Source organism: Chelonoidis abingdonii, chromosome 26 (assembly GCF_003597395.2).
Source record: "Chelonoidis abingdonii isolate Lonesome George chromosome 26, CheloAbing_2.0, whole genome shotgun sequence".
In the NCBI taxonomy this organism is placed as follows: Eukaryota; Metazoa; Chordata; order Testudines; family Testudinidae; genus Chelonoidis; species Chelonoidis abingdonii.
Genome location: NC_133794.1, coordinates 6556023 through 6574319, shown reverse-complemented (window position 1 = coordinate 6574319; position 18297 = coordinate 6556023). Strand labels below are relative to the sequence as shown.

Here is an 18297-nt window from a genome sequence, read left to right as displayed (position 1 = left end):
CCAGATTCAGGTCGCAGGTCAGGAGTTCGCCCACCACTGGACCGACTCCTCTGGGGAATGGTCCTGCGCAGCCCACTTGGCCCTGAGGAGGCAGGACAGCTGGGACCCAGGACGCCAGGTTTTCAAGAGTTCAGCTCCCAAGCAGAGGCCAGTTTTCCCTCTCGGGAAACCTGGCCATTTTACTGACTGGGAGCTGAGCTCTAGGGGTAGGTGCCAGCCCCTGAAAACCTGGCCTGTGGGCTCTGGGGATGCTGCGAGGGGACGCTCACCTGGGGCCACTGGGGCAACCTGAGCCAGTGCAGCACATAGACTGAGCTTTGCAGTACGAACACCCGGCCAGAGCCAGGCTCTGTCTGACCCAGGGCCAGGGAGGGCACTTTGAGCTCAGCCCACTGGTTCTGCCCACTTCCGCAGGAGAACGGGGCACACGGGTTGCAGTAATTATCCCCTTAAACCCCCTCCCCGTCTGCCCGCACTTGGCATGAAGCGCTTGCTTCTGCAGCACGAGCGCCCTGCAACAGCAGCTCGTCATGTTATCGGGACAGGAGTATTGATTAGCAGCAGCCAATGGATGGGAAATAAATGCAGGACGGAGCTACACACAGGCCCTCTCTCATCTAGGCTGTTGGCAGCCAGGCCACAGAGATGAACCCGCTGCTGCATTCATCAATGTGGGAGAGCCAGGAACGTTCACCCCTGCGCATGGCAGCAGGGTTGGAAGAGGAGTCAGGCAGCTGCCGTGTGATTGCTCATGCGGATTTTCCCTGCAGGCGAGCTGCAGCCAGGGCCCCTCTATTGGATAACTGTCTCCCGACTGGCATCAAAGCCCAGGCACGAGACACCTCGTGCCTGGAGTCACATCATCAGCGCACGGTTGCAGCTCCCCTCCTAAAATGTCAGTCCCTAGTGCTTGAGATTGTGAGACTGAAAAACACGAACTGAGCGTCACTAATGCAGAGACACTGCCTGGGTCTGCAGAGAGCCTGAGCCCACTGCTCTGAGAGGGGGCAGCTGCCCCAAATGTAACTGACACAGCGACGCTGACTGGGTCTGCAGAGAGCCTGAGCCCACTGCTCTGAGAGGGAGGAACTGCCCCAAATGTAACTGACACGGCGACACTGCCTGGGTCTGTAGAGAGCCTGAGCCCACTGCTCTGAGAGGGGGGAGCTGCCCCAAATGTAACTGACACGACGACGCTGACTGGGTCTGCAGAGAGCCCGAGCCCACTGCTCTGAGAGGGGGGAGCTGCCCCCAGTGTGACTACCGTAGCAATTATTGTAGCCCTGGTCTGATTCAGCCCAGCAGGTCCCCCCCCCGCCCAATGTCTGTATTACATGCTCCCAACACAGCCCTGCTTAGCAGCGCTTTGCATACAGAAAAAAAAAAAAAAAATTACCCATATCCCAGTTGACATGTCCCAGGGTGCCACATCCTGGCAGGCCATTTCCTGTCACTTCCCTTCATGCCAAGTGCCAGGCCGGGGTGTGACAGGAGCCTGCAATGTGAGGCGACAACGTGGCAAAGAGATGTGCAGAGACAAGGGGTTGCTGAGAATTCAGCTGCTAGGAGAGAGATGTCTTGGAGAGTCTGCTGCCTGCTAAGTGTCTCCGTGACAACTCACCGTGAGGCGGGGGGGCAGCTGCAGAGAACGAAAGACTCTCGGTGGTCCACAATCCAGTGTCTCAGCTGGGACGGGGCCAAAAAGGAATTTTTCATTGTGGGAAATTTCAGGGGGGGGAATGGTTTTTCCCCTCAAAATTTCAATTTTTTTTGTCTTTATTGGATGAAAATCCCCAAACCAAAAACTGAGATTTTATTGAAACCAGAAAAATTCAATGAGGAGGGGGTAGAGGAGGTTTGTTTTGTTTTCTTCTCCTTCCTCCTCCCCCATTTCTTCCTAATAGTGTGAAACAAAAGGATTCCGTTCAAACAGAATGGAACTTTTCCCATCATTTGCTTTCCTTTCAGCCATCAACCAAAATATCCAGGAAGACGTAAACCTTGCCACAGAAATGCTCCTTTCTTCCAGAAAGCCCCCCAAAGCTCTAACCCCCCCAAATCCTGGGCAGCCTCAGATGAGCAGCAGCTCCGGCACCAAGGAGATATTTGCTTTGGGGCACTCCTCAGCACACGGGAACTGTTCTGCTGTTGCGGGGGCGGGAGGAACTTGTCGTCAGGGACCCATGCACAGATCGTTTACAAAGGGGTAAGAAATGCTGAAAGCTGTTGAAAGTATGTTGCGGACGGGAGGCAGCCTGTGTCCAGAGACTGTTCCATAGGAACATGGGACTGGAAGGGGCCTCTAGGGTCGCAGCCCTGCACCCATAGGTACCCCTGCTGCAGCAGCCTGGTGGGAACCTCAGCAAGCTCCATGCTCCTGGAGTCACAAATTGACACGGGCAGAACAGAGCGTGAGACCCTCCAGTCCGACCTCCTGTGTAGCACAGGGCAGAGAATCTCACCCAGCACCTCTGCACCGAGCCCCAAACCAGGGAAATAGCATCAGTGGTATTAATTAGCTGTACAGTGGAAGCACCCAGGAGACCCAGGCATGGCCCAGGCCCCACTGTGCCAGACACTGTATGTCATGTATGTCAGGGAGTCCCCGGGCGATGCTCTGGAACTGATCCCCACAAAGCCAGGCAGGACTTTGGGGAGCCTCCTCTTCCTTGGAGCAGACTGTCTGCAGGGCAAGAAGCTCACATGGCTTCACCTCCTAGGCACCCCTACAGTATTCAGAGGAAACATTAAGAACAGTCCCACTTTGTCACAGAACGCCAAAAAAGAATTTGAAGAACCACTAGTCAAAGACTCAAAAAGTAATAGCAAAAATCATTTTAAGTACATCAGAAGCAGGAAGCAGCTAAACAACCAGTGGGGCCACTGGATGATTGAGATGCTAAAGGAGCACTCAAGGGCGATAAGGCCATTGCGGAGAAACTAAACGAATTCTCTGCATTGGTCTTCACTGCAGAAGATGTGAGGGAGATTCCCACACCTGAGCCATTCTGTTTAGGTGACAGATCTGAGGAACTGTCCCAGATTGAGGTGTCATTAGAGAAGGTTTTGGAACAAAGTGATAAACTAAACAGTAATAAGTCACCAGGACCAGATGGTATTGTGACAAAGTTCTTAATGTTTCCCCTAATACTGTGTGGGGGCCTCAGTTTCCCCAGTGCATTTCTTAAGTCTCTAGGAGGTGGGATAAAGGCCAGTGTGTATAAATCACTGACCCTCTGTCTCCTGGCAACAAATGTCCTGGGCCCTTCCTCCCTGCAAGGGGATGGCTAAAGGTGAACAAAGAGATCAGGTGACCTCCTGGCCCAGGAAAGAGACAAAGGCCAGAGGAGGAGGGGCTGGAGGGGGTTTTGCAGTTTGGGAGCTGGCTGGGATGGGTCTGCCTCACTGCCCCCCAGAATGGACCCGGCCGAGGGGTCCTGTTCTCTGTACCTAAAAGCTCTGTTTTAGAGCGTGTTCCTGTCATCTAATAAACCTCTGTTTTACTGGCTGGCTGAGAGTCATGTCTGACTGCGAAGTGTGGGTGCAGGACCCTCTGGTTTCCCCAGGACCCCGCAAGAGCGGACTCGCTATGGGAAGTGCATGAAGGGGCAGAGGATGCTGAATGCTCCAAGGTCAGACCCAGGAAGGTGAATCCGTGTAAGCTGCTTGCCCTGGAGACAATCTGCTCACAGAGAGGAGACTTCACCAGAGTCCTGACTGGCTTTGTAGGGAGCAGCTCCAGAGCATCACCCAGGGACTCCATGACAGCTATCACCCAAGAGTTCTGAAGGAACTCAAATGTCAAATTGCAGAACTACTAACTGTCGTCTGTAACCTGTCATTTAAATCAGCTTCTGTACCAGATGACTGGTGGATAGGTAATGTGACGCCAATTTTTAAAAAGCGCTCCAGAGGTGAGCCCAGCAATTACAGGTTGGTAAGCCCGACTTCAGTACTGGCCAAACTGGTTAAAGGTATAATAAAGAACAATATTGTCAGACATATAGATGAACATAATTTGTTGGGGAAGAGTTAACATGGTTTTAGCAAAGGGAAATCATGCCTCGCCAATCTACTAGAATTCTTTGAGGGGGTCAACAAGCAGGTGGACAAGGGGGATCCAGTGGATATAGTGTACTTAGATTTTCAGAAAACCTTTGACAAGGTCCCTCAACAAAGGCTCTTTAGCAAAGTAAGCTGTCATGGGATAGGAGGGAAGGTTCTCTCGTGGATCGGAAACTGGTTAAAAGACAGGAAACAAAGGGTAGGAATAACTGGTCAGTTTTCAGAATGGAGAGAGGTAAATAGCGGTGTCCCCCAGGGGTCTGTACTGGGCCCAGTCCTAGTCAACATATTCATAAATGATCTGGAAAAATGGGTAAACAGTGAGATGGCAACATTTGCAGATGATACAAAATTACTCAAGACAGTTAAGTTCCAGGCAGCCTGCGAAGAGCTATAAAAGGATCTCTCAGAACTGGGTGACTGGGCAACAAATTGGCAGATGAAATTCACTGTTGATAAATGCAAAGTAATGCGCAGTGGAAAACATCATCCCAACTATACCTATAAAATGATGGGGTCTAAATTAGCTGTTAACACTAGAGAAAGATCTTGGAGTCACTGTGGATAGTTCTCTGAAAACATCCACTCAATATGCAGCACAGTCAAAAAAGTGAACAGAATGTTGGGAATAATAAGAAAGGGATAGATAATAAGCCAGAAAATATCACATTGCTTCTGTATAAATCCATGGTACGCCCACACCTTGAATACTGTGTGCAGATGTGGTCACCCCATCTCAAAAAAGATATATTGGACTTGGAAAAGGTTCAGAAAAGGGCAACAAAAATGATTAGAGGTATGAAACGGGTCCCATATGAGGAGAGATTAAGAAGAGCGATACTGTTCAGCTTGGAAAAGAGACAAGTAAGGGGGGATATGATTGAGGTCTACAAAATCATGAGTGGTGTGGAGAAAGTGAATAGGGAAGTGTTATTTACTCCTTCTCATAACACAAGAACTAGGCGTCACCAAATGAAATTAAAAGGCAGCAGGTTAAAAACAAACAAAAGGAAGTGTTTTTTCACACACTGTACAGTCAACCTGTGGAACTCCTTGCCAGAGGATGTTGTAAAAGCCAAGACTATAACAGGGTTCAAAAAGGAACTAGGTAAGTTCACAGAGGACAGGTCCATCAGTGGCTATTAGCCAGGATGGACAGAGAAGGTGTCCCCGGCCTCTGTTTGCCAGCAGCTGGAAATGGGTGACATGGGATGGGTCATTTGATGATTTCCTGTTCTGTTCATTCCCTCTGGGGCACCTGGCATTGGCCACTGTCAGCAGACAGGACACTGGGCTGGATGGACCTTTGGTCTGACCCAGTCTGGCTGTTCTGACACAGGGAGAACCAGACCCTGCCCCAAAGGGTCGAGAGAGGTCACCTAGGGGTGCCCAGCAGCAGACCAGTCTCCTAATTCCCAGCCCAGTGCCCTCCCCACTAGACCACATTGCCTCATGTGAAACAGCTGCTCTATCCTAGTCCAGCAGGGGCTGCATGTCAGTCGTGGACAACACGCTTCACCACTCTAGTTTGGGGTGAAGGATGCTATAGAAAAAGTGGGGCCAGACCCCCCACTTCCCTCCCCTTGTTTGCACTAGTGCAGAGGGGGCGTGCTGCTTGCACTAGTGTGAATGACTGCACAAGGCAGCTGAGAATCTGTCCCAAGAGCTAAGGACTGAGCGGCGTTCACGAGCACACGGGTGGCACAGCCTGTTCCAGCCACATCAGCAGCATTACTTCATCCTGAGTAATGACTTTGCAAGGAACTCCACTGAGTGCCTAGCGATTAGCCAATTACTGTAAAGCAATGACTGCCTTGCCAGGGGTGACATTAATTACCCTGCCACACAAGCACCGACTGCGTAATACCGAGGCGGTTCTGCTTGACACAAGCCAGCCGGGGCCGGAGAAACAGGCAAAGCTGCCCAGGACGAGCCGGCTGCATTCAGGCCCAAAATGCGACTCTGTGCACTTGGGAGCTCGGCTTTGGCCATTCGCAGGGGCACACATGGGACACGTTTGCTGCATGAGCAATGGGGGCGAGCAGCAGGTGCCTGGAGAAGAGGCTGTGGTCTACACTGGGGCCACATCAAGGGACCCCGCTGAGGGGTGACACCGGACTGGGCACTGCTCTGCGGGGGCACTCTGGGCAAGTCAGTTCCCCACCCAGTTGTCACAGAGTCCCCGGGCGATGCTCTGGAACTGCTCCCCGCAAAGCCAGGCAGGACTTTGGGGAGCCTCTTCTCCCTTGGAGCAGACAGTCTCCAGGGCAAGAAGCTCACACGGCTTCACCTCCCGGGTCTCTCCTTGGAGCATTCAGCATCCTCTGCCCCTCCGTGCGCTTCCCACAGTGAGTCCACCCCAGCGGGGTCCTGGGAAGCCACAGGGTCCTGCGCCCCCACTTTGCAGTCAAACGTGACTCTCAGCTAGCCAGTAACACAGAGGTTTATTTAGATGACAGGAACACAGTCCAAAACAGGTCTTGCCAGTACAGACAACTGGACCCCCCTTAGTTAGGTACATCTGGGCCCCAGAGGCCACCACCCCACTGGGAGGCCTGAGCCCCATCGGGGCTCCCCTCCATTTCCCAGCCAGCTTCCAAAACTGCCCAACCCCCTCCAGCCCCTCCTCTCTGGCTGTGTCTCTTTCCTGGGCCAGGAGGTCGTCTGATCTCTTTGTTCTCCCACACCCTTCGCATCCCCTGGCAGGGGGGAAGGGCCTGGCCACTAGTTCCCAAGAGACAGAGTGTCGGCCAGAAACTGAGGCCCCCCCCACAGTATTCAGAGGAAACATTAAAAACAGTCCCACTTCCACACACCAGTGCCACTGCTTCCCCTCCTGCCCCATTCAGCCAGGGAGCCCTGGCCAGGGCTGTGAAATGACAGTGCCGAATGGGTCCCACCTGGGTCTGACGCACAGCCCCTAAGCATCCAGTGCTGGCCCCCTCAGAGACGGGCTAAGGCCATTCCCGTGCTGGGCAACGCACAGGGACACAATCCATGTGAAAGTTGTGCACAAGGCCTTTGAAGCAAGAAGGGGAACCAAACGAAGGAAGCAGACTGAGCTGACCAGCGGAGGAAAGGGGCTCTGCTCCGGACACCGTGCTGGAGCACCAGGCCACGAGCGGGGCCCACAGGAGAAGAAGCATTTCCCACATGGCCCCAGCCTGCCAGCCCAGCTGACTGTGGGATCATTTGAGGCAGCCGTGGCTAACTAGGCTCATGTGGACAGACAGGACATGCCCTGGAGGGGGGCAGGAGACCCCCGGGAGCATCGTGCCAATCAGCGAGGCTCCCAGGGCACTGCAGCCCAGCAATCACTGGGGGGGCGTGTATCTCCATCGGGCCATCAGTGCCAGTGCTGCAGAGGGGCAGGAGTGCCGGGCACAGGGACAGACAGAGCTGTTCGTTGGGCTGGAGCATGGCATTGGTCCAGGCTTGTCACTGCAGGGTCCCGCTAGCTCCAGGCCCTCCCTAGAGGCAGCCATGGACAGCGAGGGGAGAGAGGCAGGGGCCTGCTCCTCCCAGGCACTGCATAGAGAGTGACAGTGCCAAGGAGCTCCGTCTGTCAACAGACCAAGGGGAAACTGAGGCACAGACATGGCACTCAAAGGAGGGAGCTGCACACACGTCTCCTCACATGACGCTGGCAAAGGGAGATGCTCAGAGCTCTGAATTAGCACCAGCGCAAGGTCCAGACTGAGCCCCAGCATGACAGGCCCCACCCTCACCGGACACTCCTGCCCCAAGGGGCTGGACAGCACAACTGCCCCATCTCAGGCGTCACCGGCCAGCATCAGACCCCGTTCCCACAGACCCCGGGGACAGCGCCTTGGAGAGGCTCTACATAACAGGGGCTGTTTGCCTGGGACACGCCTCATTCACTGCTTCTAACACAGGCGTATCTGGGCGTTGAAGCACAGTGAAGGGCCAGGGGCTGTCTCTGCCGGCCCCATGGCAGCAGCTGCAAACTGGCGCCATTCGAACTCAAGGTTAATCACAAAACAGGCAATGAGGCTGCATGTGCTCGTTACATGCAACCCCCACCCCACCCCGTGACACGAGTAACTACTGCAGGAGGGCAGGGGAGGGTGTGGGGCTCGCACCCCACACTTGGGAGACCCTCTGTCCCAACAGAGCCCAGGGCTGCCAGGCAGATCTCCGCTCTAGTGCGGACGCTGCACGAGACCCAGGGGAAGGGACACCTGGGCCAACCGATGCTGTGTGAACAACGGCCAGGAGGCCTCCTGCTTCACAGCCCAGTCAGTGCTAGGGAAACGCCTGCTCGTTGTTCAGCTGCTTTGACTAAACCGGGCTCCTGCAGGCGGCTGGGCTGGGAGAGTCTGGCCCTGGCGTTCACAAGGCAGCTGGCTGCAAAGCATGTGAGGGCGGCTACATCAGCCCAGGAGGGACGTGCCAGCCTGGAGCCCAGGGCTGGGCAAGGCCGAGACGCCGCAGCATGGTGCAGATGTGTTGCCGCCTGCCAGAGGCCCAGAGACAGCATGGCTCCCACCCCAGCTCTGAGAGGATCCCCCATCAGGCCTTTCCAGCCCAACAGAAAAAGGGTTGTTTGCCTACTCCAGGCTCTGGCAGTGCTCTGTGCCTCAGTTTCCCCTTCCACTCTGTCTCTTCGGACTCTGAGCTCTTTGGGGTGGGGTCCATCTCTTGCTGTCTCTGCAGCACCAGGCACAGCAGGCCCCCCAACCCCCATCTCAATCAGGGTCTCTAGGTGTCGCTGGAATATCTACAATCTCATCTCCTGTGTCAAAGACCCTGCCGACTCCAGAGAGGGGCTCATGCAAAGGATCTCTAAGTAAGAACAAGGTTAAGATGCACTGCCCAGCTTCCCACCTGGTACCCAGCCAGCCGAGGGTCCCTCTTGGGGGGAAGGCAGCAGCTCTGCCCTGCACTCTCCCCCAAGCTGGTGGCTTGCCCAGTATTTTCCCGTTCGGGGCAGCACGCAGCATTTCCCCATGATCCAGAGGTATTTCCACGCAGAAGGACAGCGGCCTGCAGGCTTTTAATAGCATTAGCACGCAGCTGCTCCCCAGGAAAGGCAGGAGCTGGCATGATGTCTTCTGCATCAGCTCTTAACGTGGAAGGAAAATCTGCTGCCAGGAGCAGTTATTGGCTGGCTGGAGCCAGATGCGCTGGGAGGACGTTTGGCAGGAGCAGCAGCCTAGGGTGCAGAGGCAGACACCGGGCTGGAGGAAGGGCAGAGAGCCAGAGCCCCAAAGCTAGGAGAACTGAGAGGCTACCAGGGGTACAACAACGCTGGCCCCATGTGCCCAGTCAGGAGAGCCGGCGGGCTGTGTTCCCCCTGACATCTGTTGGGAGGGCCGAGCGCGAGAGGAGGAATCCAAAGACAAACCCACTGCGGGAGCCACGTTTGCTCCTGGAAGTTGGAATTAAACAACGCTGATGGCTTTGAAAACAAGTCTGATCATCTGAAGAAGAATCACCCAACAAGCCAAACGCACTCTGTCATGGAGTGTGGGGGAGTCGGGGCCCTGCACCCCTCTTCCTGTGGTTCCCTGGGGCCTCTCACCTACCCCCTCCGCACCCCAAGGTCCCTCACCCACCCCCTCTGCACCCTGGGACCCCTCTGTCACGGAGAGTGGGGGAGTCAGGGCCCTGCACCCCTCTTCCTGCGGTTCCCTGGGGCCTCTCACCTGCCCCCTCCGCACCCCAAGTCCCTCACCCACCTCCTCTGCACCCTGGGACCCCTCTGTCACAGAGTGTGGGGGAGTCAGGGCCCTGCACCCCTCTTCCTGTGATTCCCTGGGACTCTCAGCCACCCCCTCCGCACCCCAAGGTCCCTCACCCACCCCCTCTGCACCCTGGGACCCCTTTGTCATGGAGTGTGGGGGAGTCAGGGCCCTGCACCCCTCTTCCTGCGATTCACCGGGACTCTTAACCAGATGGTAAAAGTTTCCCAGGTCAAATCCACCCCGCTCCCTGCTCCGTCACACATGCCCACAGAGGCGACCAGCTTCACCAGCTTAGTTCTCTGCCTGGGGCAGCACAAGCAGGGGACACGGAGATCAGGACTCCTGGGTTCTTCCATGCTCTGCCAACGACTTCATCTGTGCTTGTAGGCGAGTCACTTAACCTCGCCATGGGGACAACGGGCTGATCCAGCTTTGAAGGCTCTGGATGAAGGCTGCCAAAGCTACCAGGGGCAGCAGGATCTGGCACCCAAAACTCCTCCTCAGGCTCCCTTGGAAACTCCAGCCCCAGCCCCCGTCTGCGTGAGGGTCTCAGGGCATTTCTGCTGCACTGGAACGGCCAACAGCACAGAGCTCAGCAGAGCCACTAGCCAGGGATCCACCCGGCCTGCACTGCCTCAGTGGATCCACAGATAATGGTGAGCTTGTGGCTACGTGGTCTATTCTAGACAAGGACTGAGACCCAGGACACCTGGGTCAATTCCCGGGTCTGCCAGACGTATTTACATTACAGCAGCATCTAGACACCGAGACCGGGGCCCCGTCGGGCCGCGCACCGCCCAGACACACAGCGACTGAGGCCGGGGCCCCATCGGGCAGGGCGCCGCCCAGACACACAGCGACTGAGATCGGGGCCCCATCGGGCCGGGCGCCGCCCAGACACACAGCGACTGAGATCGGGGCCCCATCGGGCCGGGCGCCGCCCAGACACACAGCGACTGAGATCGGGGCCCCGTCGGGCCGGGCGCCGCCCAGACACACAGCGACCGAGATCAGGGGTCCTATCTGGCCACCCCGCAGCTCCAGGCTGTCCTGTACTGGGCTTTGGCAGGTCCCAGGAGCCCAGGCTCACTCCCCAGGCAGGGAGATCACAGGAGCTGTCCAGAGCACAGCGGTCCTGAAACGCTGAGTTAGCACCACCAGCCAGAGCTGCTCATGCGTGCCAATGCCAGGGCAGGGCGCGACCAGGCTCCCGGCTGAGCCCAAGCTGATGAGGGGTGTTTGATGGGCCTGAGGGGGTCTGGGGAGGGTGTGTGGAGGTGGGGGAATCTAGCCCTGCCCCCACAGGGCACCACACTGGGAAACACTCCAACTCCATTGGCATCACCCCACCAAACCGCTTTGAGCCGCCGGCCAAGCCGAGCCACAGGTGCCCTGGCTATGGGGGGGCTCCCAAATGTCAGCAGACACAGGGCCCCCCAACAGGGTGCTGCAGGCAGCCCCAGGGAGGTTCAAACCCAGAGCCCAGGAAGGTGCTTCTGACTGAGTTTGCTGCAGGCCAGCGGGCATGGGGCTGCCCCGCCCCCTCCACAGGAACAACCCGGGAACACATCCAAGGGCTCGTGTGCATGCCTAGGTCTGTGTGCACTGTTTGTGCACATACGTGCATGGCTACAAGCCACTCCTGCTGCCCCATCTCCCCCACACACCATGGCAATCGCCAGGGAAAGCTGGTGCAGGTGGCAGGGGGTGGGACTGAGCCTCCCAACCCAGAGGGCCGCTCGCTCAGCGAGGGGGGCAAGCGCTGAGCGCCCCACAGGGAGAGGCCGTGAGCAAAACGAACTTCCCACGACATGGAGAGATTTCAGGACAGACAGCAATCAGAGCACCACTTGCCCCCCCCCCCCCCCGAGCTGCTGTCTGAGCGAGGAGCCGGGCTCAGGACACTGCCTCCCAGGGCCCCATGCTCCAGCTCTGGCTGTCAGGTGCATTGACACAGACTCATTCACGGCAGGCAGCCACCAGCACCAGGGAGGGAACCCAGGTGTCCTGCAGGGAACCCAGGTGTCCTGCAGGCAGGTACGTGGATCATTATTCCCTATGCAGCTGCCTCACCAGCTTGATGAGCGTTGAGGCAGCCTGCACCGCAGGGTGCTGCCAACTGCCACGCCTGTGAACTGAACTGCGCCCGCGGAGCCAGGGCTTCAAACCAGCCTGGGCTAAACATTGTGCCCTTCAACAGCCCCCCTCAATGCAGATCCCCCCTACCCAGGAAGCTGCAGCCCCAAGATGCTGCCTGCAATGTGTGACCCGCCCCCCAGCACAGCCAAGGGAGTGGTGCCAGCCCTCGCACAAGAGACACAAAGCAGCAATTCAGGGCTTGGGTGAAGGCTGGGGGGGGGGGGGGGGCTGGCTGCTCAGGGTGGGGTGAGGAAGCTGTGACAATTCCCCTCCCCCCCGCCAGCCAGCCCCAGGGAGCTTTTCTCTCCAGGCTGCCCCTCCTCCACAGCCCAGCTCCTTGGGGGAACGGGGGCAGCACCCTCCACCCCACCCTCCACACTCGTTAGCACTGTGCCTGGAGTTAACGAGGATCTGAGCAAACCAGGCTGGCTCCACACCAGCCAGTTCCCCTGCGCTGCTTCCGATCCACACAGAATCGGGGCCTTTTTCTCTTCTCCAGCAGCAGTGGCAGGTCCCCCTGCAAATGCCACATGGGACCCCCAGCAGGCACAGAGCCCACCCCTGCAGCCCGCCCGGCCCCCTCACCCCCAGCTCCGACTCCTCCAGCCCCCTGCAGTCCCCACCCAGCTCCTCCAGCCCGGGATCCCCCGCCCCATGAAACGCAACACCCCGCCCGCCTCAGCTCTGAACTCTGCCAGGCTCCGCTGGCAGTCCCCCCAGCTTCCTCCAGCCAGGGCCTCCCACCAGCGACCCTGCATCGCCATTGCCCGCATCATCTACCCTGTGGACGAAACTGGGACTTTTCGTCTTAATGTTGGCTCTGAAGCCACTGGTTGGTGCCAGTCAGTGTCCGCCTAATGCAGTTGCTTAAGTATCTCCCGTGGGTTGATAAAGGGTGTTGTGATTGCTGCAAGGCAAAGGGCCAGTGCACCTAATGCCGGGCACCTGTCTCCTGGGCAACTGATGGCCTGGGGCCCGCCCTCTGCAAGGTGCCACACTGATAGTGTTGGCAGACAAAGGGATCAGGTGACCTCCTGGCCCGGGAAAGGAGCTGAACAGAGAGGAGGGAGCTGGAGGGATTAAGTCTGGAGCTGGCTGGGACAGGAGTGAAGGGCAGACCTAGGGGTCTGGCTGCACTGGCCACGCCAAGGACATGCCGGCTGAGTGGGTCTGGTTCGGCTGTAGTTCTATTAACAACTTCTGTTTTAGACGGCTGTTGCCGCTGTCATCGAATAAACCTGACTGTTTTGGGCTGCTAGAGTCGGACGTCTGGACTGCAAAAAGTGGGGTGGGCAGAATCCGCTGTGGCTTCGCCCAGGCACCCGGTCTGGTTGTGGGCTCCGGGGGGGTGGGGAAGGCACGCGGAGGGGCAGAAGATGGCATGAATGGCTCCAGAGTAGACCCAGGAGGTGAAGACGTGTGATGGCTTCTTCGGCCCATCTACAAGTCTGTGCTACCGAGGGAGAAGAGGTCCCCAAAGGTCCTACTGGCTAGTGGGGAGCAGTTTCCAGAGGGCATTGCACCAGGGGACTCCGTGATCACCGCCCAGCTCTGCTCCTCCAGGCTCCGGCTGAAGTCCCCGTCGCAGCAGCTCCTCCAGCTGCAGGGATCCCCTAAAACCCCAGACCAGTCCTGGCAGTCCGTCGCCGCGTCCGCAGCAACACCAGCTCCTCCACCCGGATCTCCCCAGACCCCTGCAGTCCTGTCGCCGTCCACCTCCCGCTCCTCCAGCCCGGGATTGCCCAGTCCTGCGTAAAAAAACGAAGAGTCTCATCTCCTGCAGCTGGGATCTAGCCGCAGACCCCTGCAAGTTCTCTCTGCTCATGCTCCTCAGCTGGGAGGCCTCCAGCCCCCGGCAGTCCTTGCCCCCCCCAGCTCCCGCCATTGACTCTGACTGCGCCTCAGCCTGAGATCCCCGGCACCCCCGCAGTCCTTCTCTTCCACTTGGATCCACCAGCTCTTGCATCGCTGTCCCGCCCCCCAGCTTCTGCTCACCCCTACCGCCCTTGACAGGTCGCCATCCCAGGCCGCACCAACTCCTCCAGCCTGGGAACCCCCAGCAGTCCCCTCCCCAGCTCCTCCAGCCCAGGATCCCCCAGCCCCTGCAGTTCCCCTCCCCAGCTCCTCCAGCTGGGAGCCCCCAGCCCCCTGCAGTCCTGCCCCCAGCATGCTGAGCTGGTTTGAAGCAGACACATTCCGTATGGGAGAGGTCGTGGGGGGACCTGACACTCGGCTCGGGGAAGGACACACGAGCCAAGACTGCACAGTCCATGAGTGAACAATTTGCCCAAAGAGGCCTCATGACGCACAGGAGGGAGGCTGAGGCTGAGGCAGAGGGTACGTCCCATCGAAGAGCCGGTGGCATGTCCCCAGCCCATGGCTGCCCCGAGGGGTGCAGCCGCTGGCAGAGCTGCGAGCCCCCGGGCAGGAGCCCACCATTCAAGCCAGAGAAAGCGCAAAGTCTCTGGTGCACCCAGCGGGTGCAGAATCGACTCGGACAGGCATGAAGTTGCCAGAGTGTGCGGGGGTCCTCTCCTCCTCATATGGGGGGAGGCTTTTTTCAGGCCATTAAAGAGCCTCAGGTGGGTCCTGCCCAGTGCTATCCCGCTCCGAGCCAGCTGCCAAGGGCGGCGAGCTGGCGGCCGAGCCTGGGGCTGCTCGGGGCCCCTCCAGCCCTGCTCTGGCTCATGGGGGACGGAGATGCTCAGCGCGGCGAGTCATTTAAACTGGGGGAGTGGGGAGGGCTGCGGTGCCTGCAGCACCTGCCTCCCAGAGGGGCTGGCCGGAAGGGTCACTGGCACTGCCCCATCGGCTCCTCTGCAGCGACTGGGGGGCCACCAGCCCCTCACCTGGTCTCCTGCAGGGGACGGGGGGGAACACTTCTCTCTCCTCCTTGCCATGGGTGCAAGAGGGTCTGAAAATCCCACCCCAGCCCACAAAGGGGTCTGGAAACGCAGGAGCGTGACCGCGGGGAGCCCAACCCCGATCAGCACGGCGCTCGGACAGATGGTCGGGAGAGAACGCTGCAGCCAGTAAATCTGTGACAACCAGCCCCAGCGATGGGGACCCACAGCACAGAGCAGCTGCTCATCACTTCTCCCCCCGGGGTCCTGCCCTGCTGAGCCCCAGCAGCACTGCTCTCCGGGGGGCTCTCCATGCGAAGTGTGGGGAGGCAGGGAGAGGGATGGCGGGGGGGGCAGGGAGCAGAGAGGCCAGGGCATCCCCCGCCAAGCTGCAGCAAAACACAGAGACAGCCCCGATAGGGTCCCTGCACAGGCAGCCGGACACGGACGGACACTGACATCCCAGAGTCAGCCGCCGGCAGCGTGCGGAGCATCCAGACGGACAGACACCTACCTGGTCACCTGGACGGACAGACACCCCCCAGACACACACAGCCGCTTGCGCAGACACCCGGCAGCGTGCGGGGCACCCGGACGGACACACCCCCCCCACCAGCTGCTAGTGCAGACGGATGGACGCAGGCAGACCCTGACTCCCCTGAGTCAGCCGCCCGGCAGCGTGTGGGGCACCCGGACGGACAGACACCCCCCAGACACAGCCATTCGCGTAGACCCCTGGCCACGGGGCACCCAGACAGACATCCCCCCAAGACACAGCTGCTCCCGCAGACATCTGGCCACAGGGCACCTGGACGGACAGGCACCTCCCCCCCCCTGAGACGCCCAGCCGCTCACACAACGACACCATTCATGACGGCTTTGGATGGGGCATACGTCGATGCATCCTCCTTCGAAATCACACCGAGAATCACACGAGCAACTCTGGTTCAGGACACAGGTCTGCCTCGATCTGCTTGCGCAGCAGAACTACAGACCGCCATCCATTGGGCCACGTATGGACAGTACACCTCCCCCGACGCCAGAGCGAGCACAACGAGAGGCTCACACATGACACCCATGCGCACTGACAAGAACCAGTCCCTAACCGCCCTCCCCAGACTCACACAGACACCCGGCCATGGGGCACCTGGACAGACCTCCCCCCCCAGACACACACAGTCGCTCGCACAGACACCCGGCCATGGGGCACCCGGCCAGACCCCCCCCAGACACACACAGCCGCTCCCGCAGACTCACGATTTTCTCCGAGGTGCCAGCCCGGGAGATCGTGGTGCCGTTGAGCCCCACCAGGGACGGCAGCGTCTGCGACATCCAGTTGGTGACCATGGCCATGGTGCTGAGCACGGCTCCGATCTTCAGCAGCGGCACGGTCATGTCGGCCCCTGCCTCATCCCCCCTCGGCGGGGCGGCAGCCTGCTTCCCGACCCAGGGAGCCCCCCAGCCTCCTCCGCTGGAGAGAACCGCGCGGCTCCGCTCCCGTCCTTATAAAGCGCCCGCTCCCCTCCCATCACTTCCAGCCGAGTGACGTCATGGCCACGGGCCAGCTGGGCTGAGCAGACATGGCACCGGGACGCCCTGGCCATCTGGCCCGGTCTCCGTGGAGACCTGGGCTCCCGGGGGGGCTTGGCTCTGAGCCTCCAGCACCGGCCAGGAGCTTAGGGGGCTGTCGAGGAAACGGGGAGGGAGCTCAGGGGAAGGACACATCAAAGCGGTGAGGTGGGGGGGCTGGTCACTGGGAGAGCATCGCACGGGGGGGCCCTGTCACTCAGGATCTCGCCAATCGCCAGCCGGCTACAGGGAGAGGCCCTGGCCCCACGTGGGGGCTCCGCACCAGGTGGGGGCTTTGGGGGGACGGGTAGCTAGAGGCCGGCAGGATGGGAAGGGCCCTGCCTGGGTTGCCCCAGAGCAGGAGGGAGGCTGAGTGGCTGACAAGGCTGGGACCCCAAGACCTTGCAGCACCCACAGCCCAGCTGCCCCTTCCCTGGAGGGAACACAACCTGCTATTGCTGCTGACCCCCCCACGCAGGGGAGAAAGTGCCCAGACGCCCTGGTGGTGGCGCTGTACAGAGCCCAGGCAGAAGGGAACCTGCCAAGCTGACCCGAAGTGTGTGCGTGCACATGCCTGACTGAACTCTGTGTGTGTGTGTGCACACATGTGGTGTGTGCATGTGTGTCCTCCTGAACCCTGCATATGTGTGCATGAGGTGTGTGCGCACATGCGTGCAGTGTGTGTGTGTGCACGCTTCATTCGCAATTTTAACTGTAAACTCCCCCCTGCTCAGCCCCAGAGAGCCCTTGGCCAGCGGGCCCAGCCCTGCCCCTCCCCACTCCAGACAGCAGCCCCGGAGCCCACATCTGCCCCCTCTCTGTCACTAGCAGGACTGGCCCCTTTGCCCCCCAGCTGCGGCTGCTGTGAGGGCAAGTGATCATCCCCCTGTCACGGAGTGGGGGGGCGGGTCAGGGCCCTGCACCCCTCTTCCCGGGATTCACTGTGACTCTCAGCCAGCCAGTAAAACAGAAGGTTTATTGGACAGCAGGAACGCAGGTTACAGCAGAGCTTGTAGGTACAGCCAGAACTCCTCAGTCAAGTCCTTCTGGGGGTTCAAGGAGCTTAGACCCCAGCTTGGGATTCCATGTGTTGTACCCCCCAGCCCAAACTGAAACTAAAAATCCCTCCAGCAGCTTTCTCCCCGTCCCCTCTCCCCTGTCCTTTGTTCAGTCTCCCGGGCAGGTGTGAATTCTCCCAACCCCACACCTGGCTCAGGTTACAGCGCAGGGAGATTTTCTCTCATCCCCAACGTAACCTCCCTGCAACAGTCCCAGGTCAATTCTGCCCTGCTCCCTGCTCTGTCCCCCGGGGCCCCCCAGCCCCTCGTCCCCTGCACCTGCCTCAGCCCAGCGCCCCCCGAGCCGGTTTGTTTCCAAGCCCAGCATCGCCACCTGCTGGCCACACAGACGTCTCGCTACCTCAGATCGGGCCAGAGGGCAGCTCCCTCTTCATGCTGACACAGAACCCAGGAGTCCTGGCTTCCAGCCCCCTGCTCCAACCACTCAACCTCGTCCCGTCCCAGAGCTACAGATAGAACCCAGGAGTCCTGACTCCCAGCCCTCTACTCCAACCACTCGACCCCGTCCCCTCCCAGAGCTACAGATAGAATCCAGGAGTCCTGGCTCCCAGCCCCCTGCTCCTACCACTCGATCCCGTTCCCTCCCAAAGCTGCAGATAGAACCCAGGAGTCCTGGCTTCCAGCCCCCTGCTCCAACTACTCGACCCCGTTCCCTCCCAGAGCTGCAGATAGAATCCAGGAGTCCTGGCTCCCAGCCCCCTGCTCCAACCACTCGATCCCGTTCCCTCCCAAAGCTGCAGATAGAACCCAGGAGTCCTGGCTCCCCACCCCTGCTCCAACCACTCAACCCCGTCCCCCCCTCAGAGCTACAGAACCCAGGAGTCAGAGACCCTACATCCACAGAACTCAGTACACAGGAAGGAGTGTTTGTTTTGTTCATATTAACATAGTTTC

General features: G+C 59.2%; 1 protein-coding gene across 2 annotated transcripts in view; it reads right to left on the bottom strand.

The window, feature by feature from the left end:
* OLFM2 (olfactomedin 2) overlaps positions 1–18297 on the bottom strand; it is an 82035-nt gene that overhangs the window by 54285 nt on the left and 9453 nt on the right. Inside the window, exon 1 of one of the 2 annotated variants that reach the window (XM_032793159.2) lies at positions 16013–16176. The exons of the other annotated variant lie outside the window; for it this stretch is intronic. Within the exon in view, the coding sequence (XP_032649050.1) occupies positions 16013–16150 (138 nt within the window). The 5' untranslated portion in view covers positions 16151–16176. Of the gene's footprint in view, positions 1–16012; positions 16177–18297 lie in introns of those variants that run through there. 2 annotated transcript variants of the gene reach the window in all.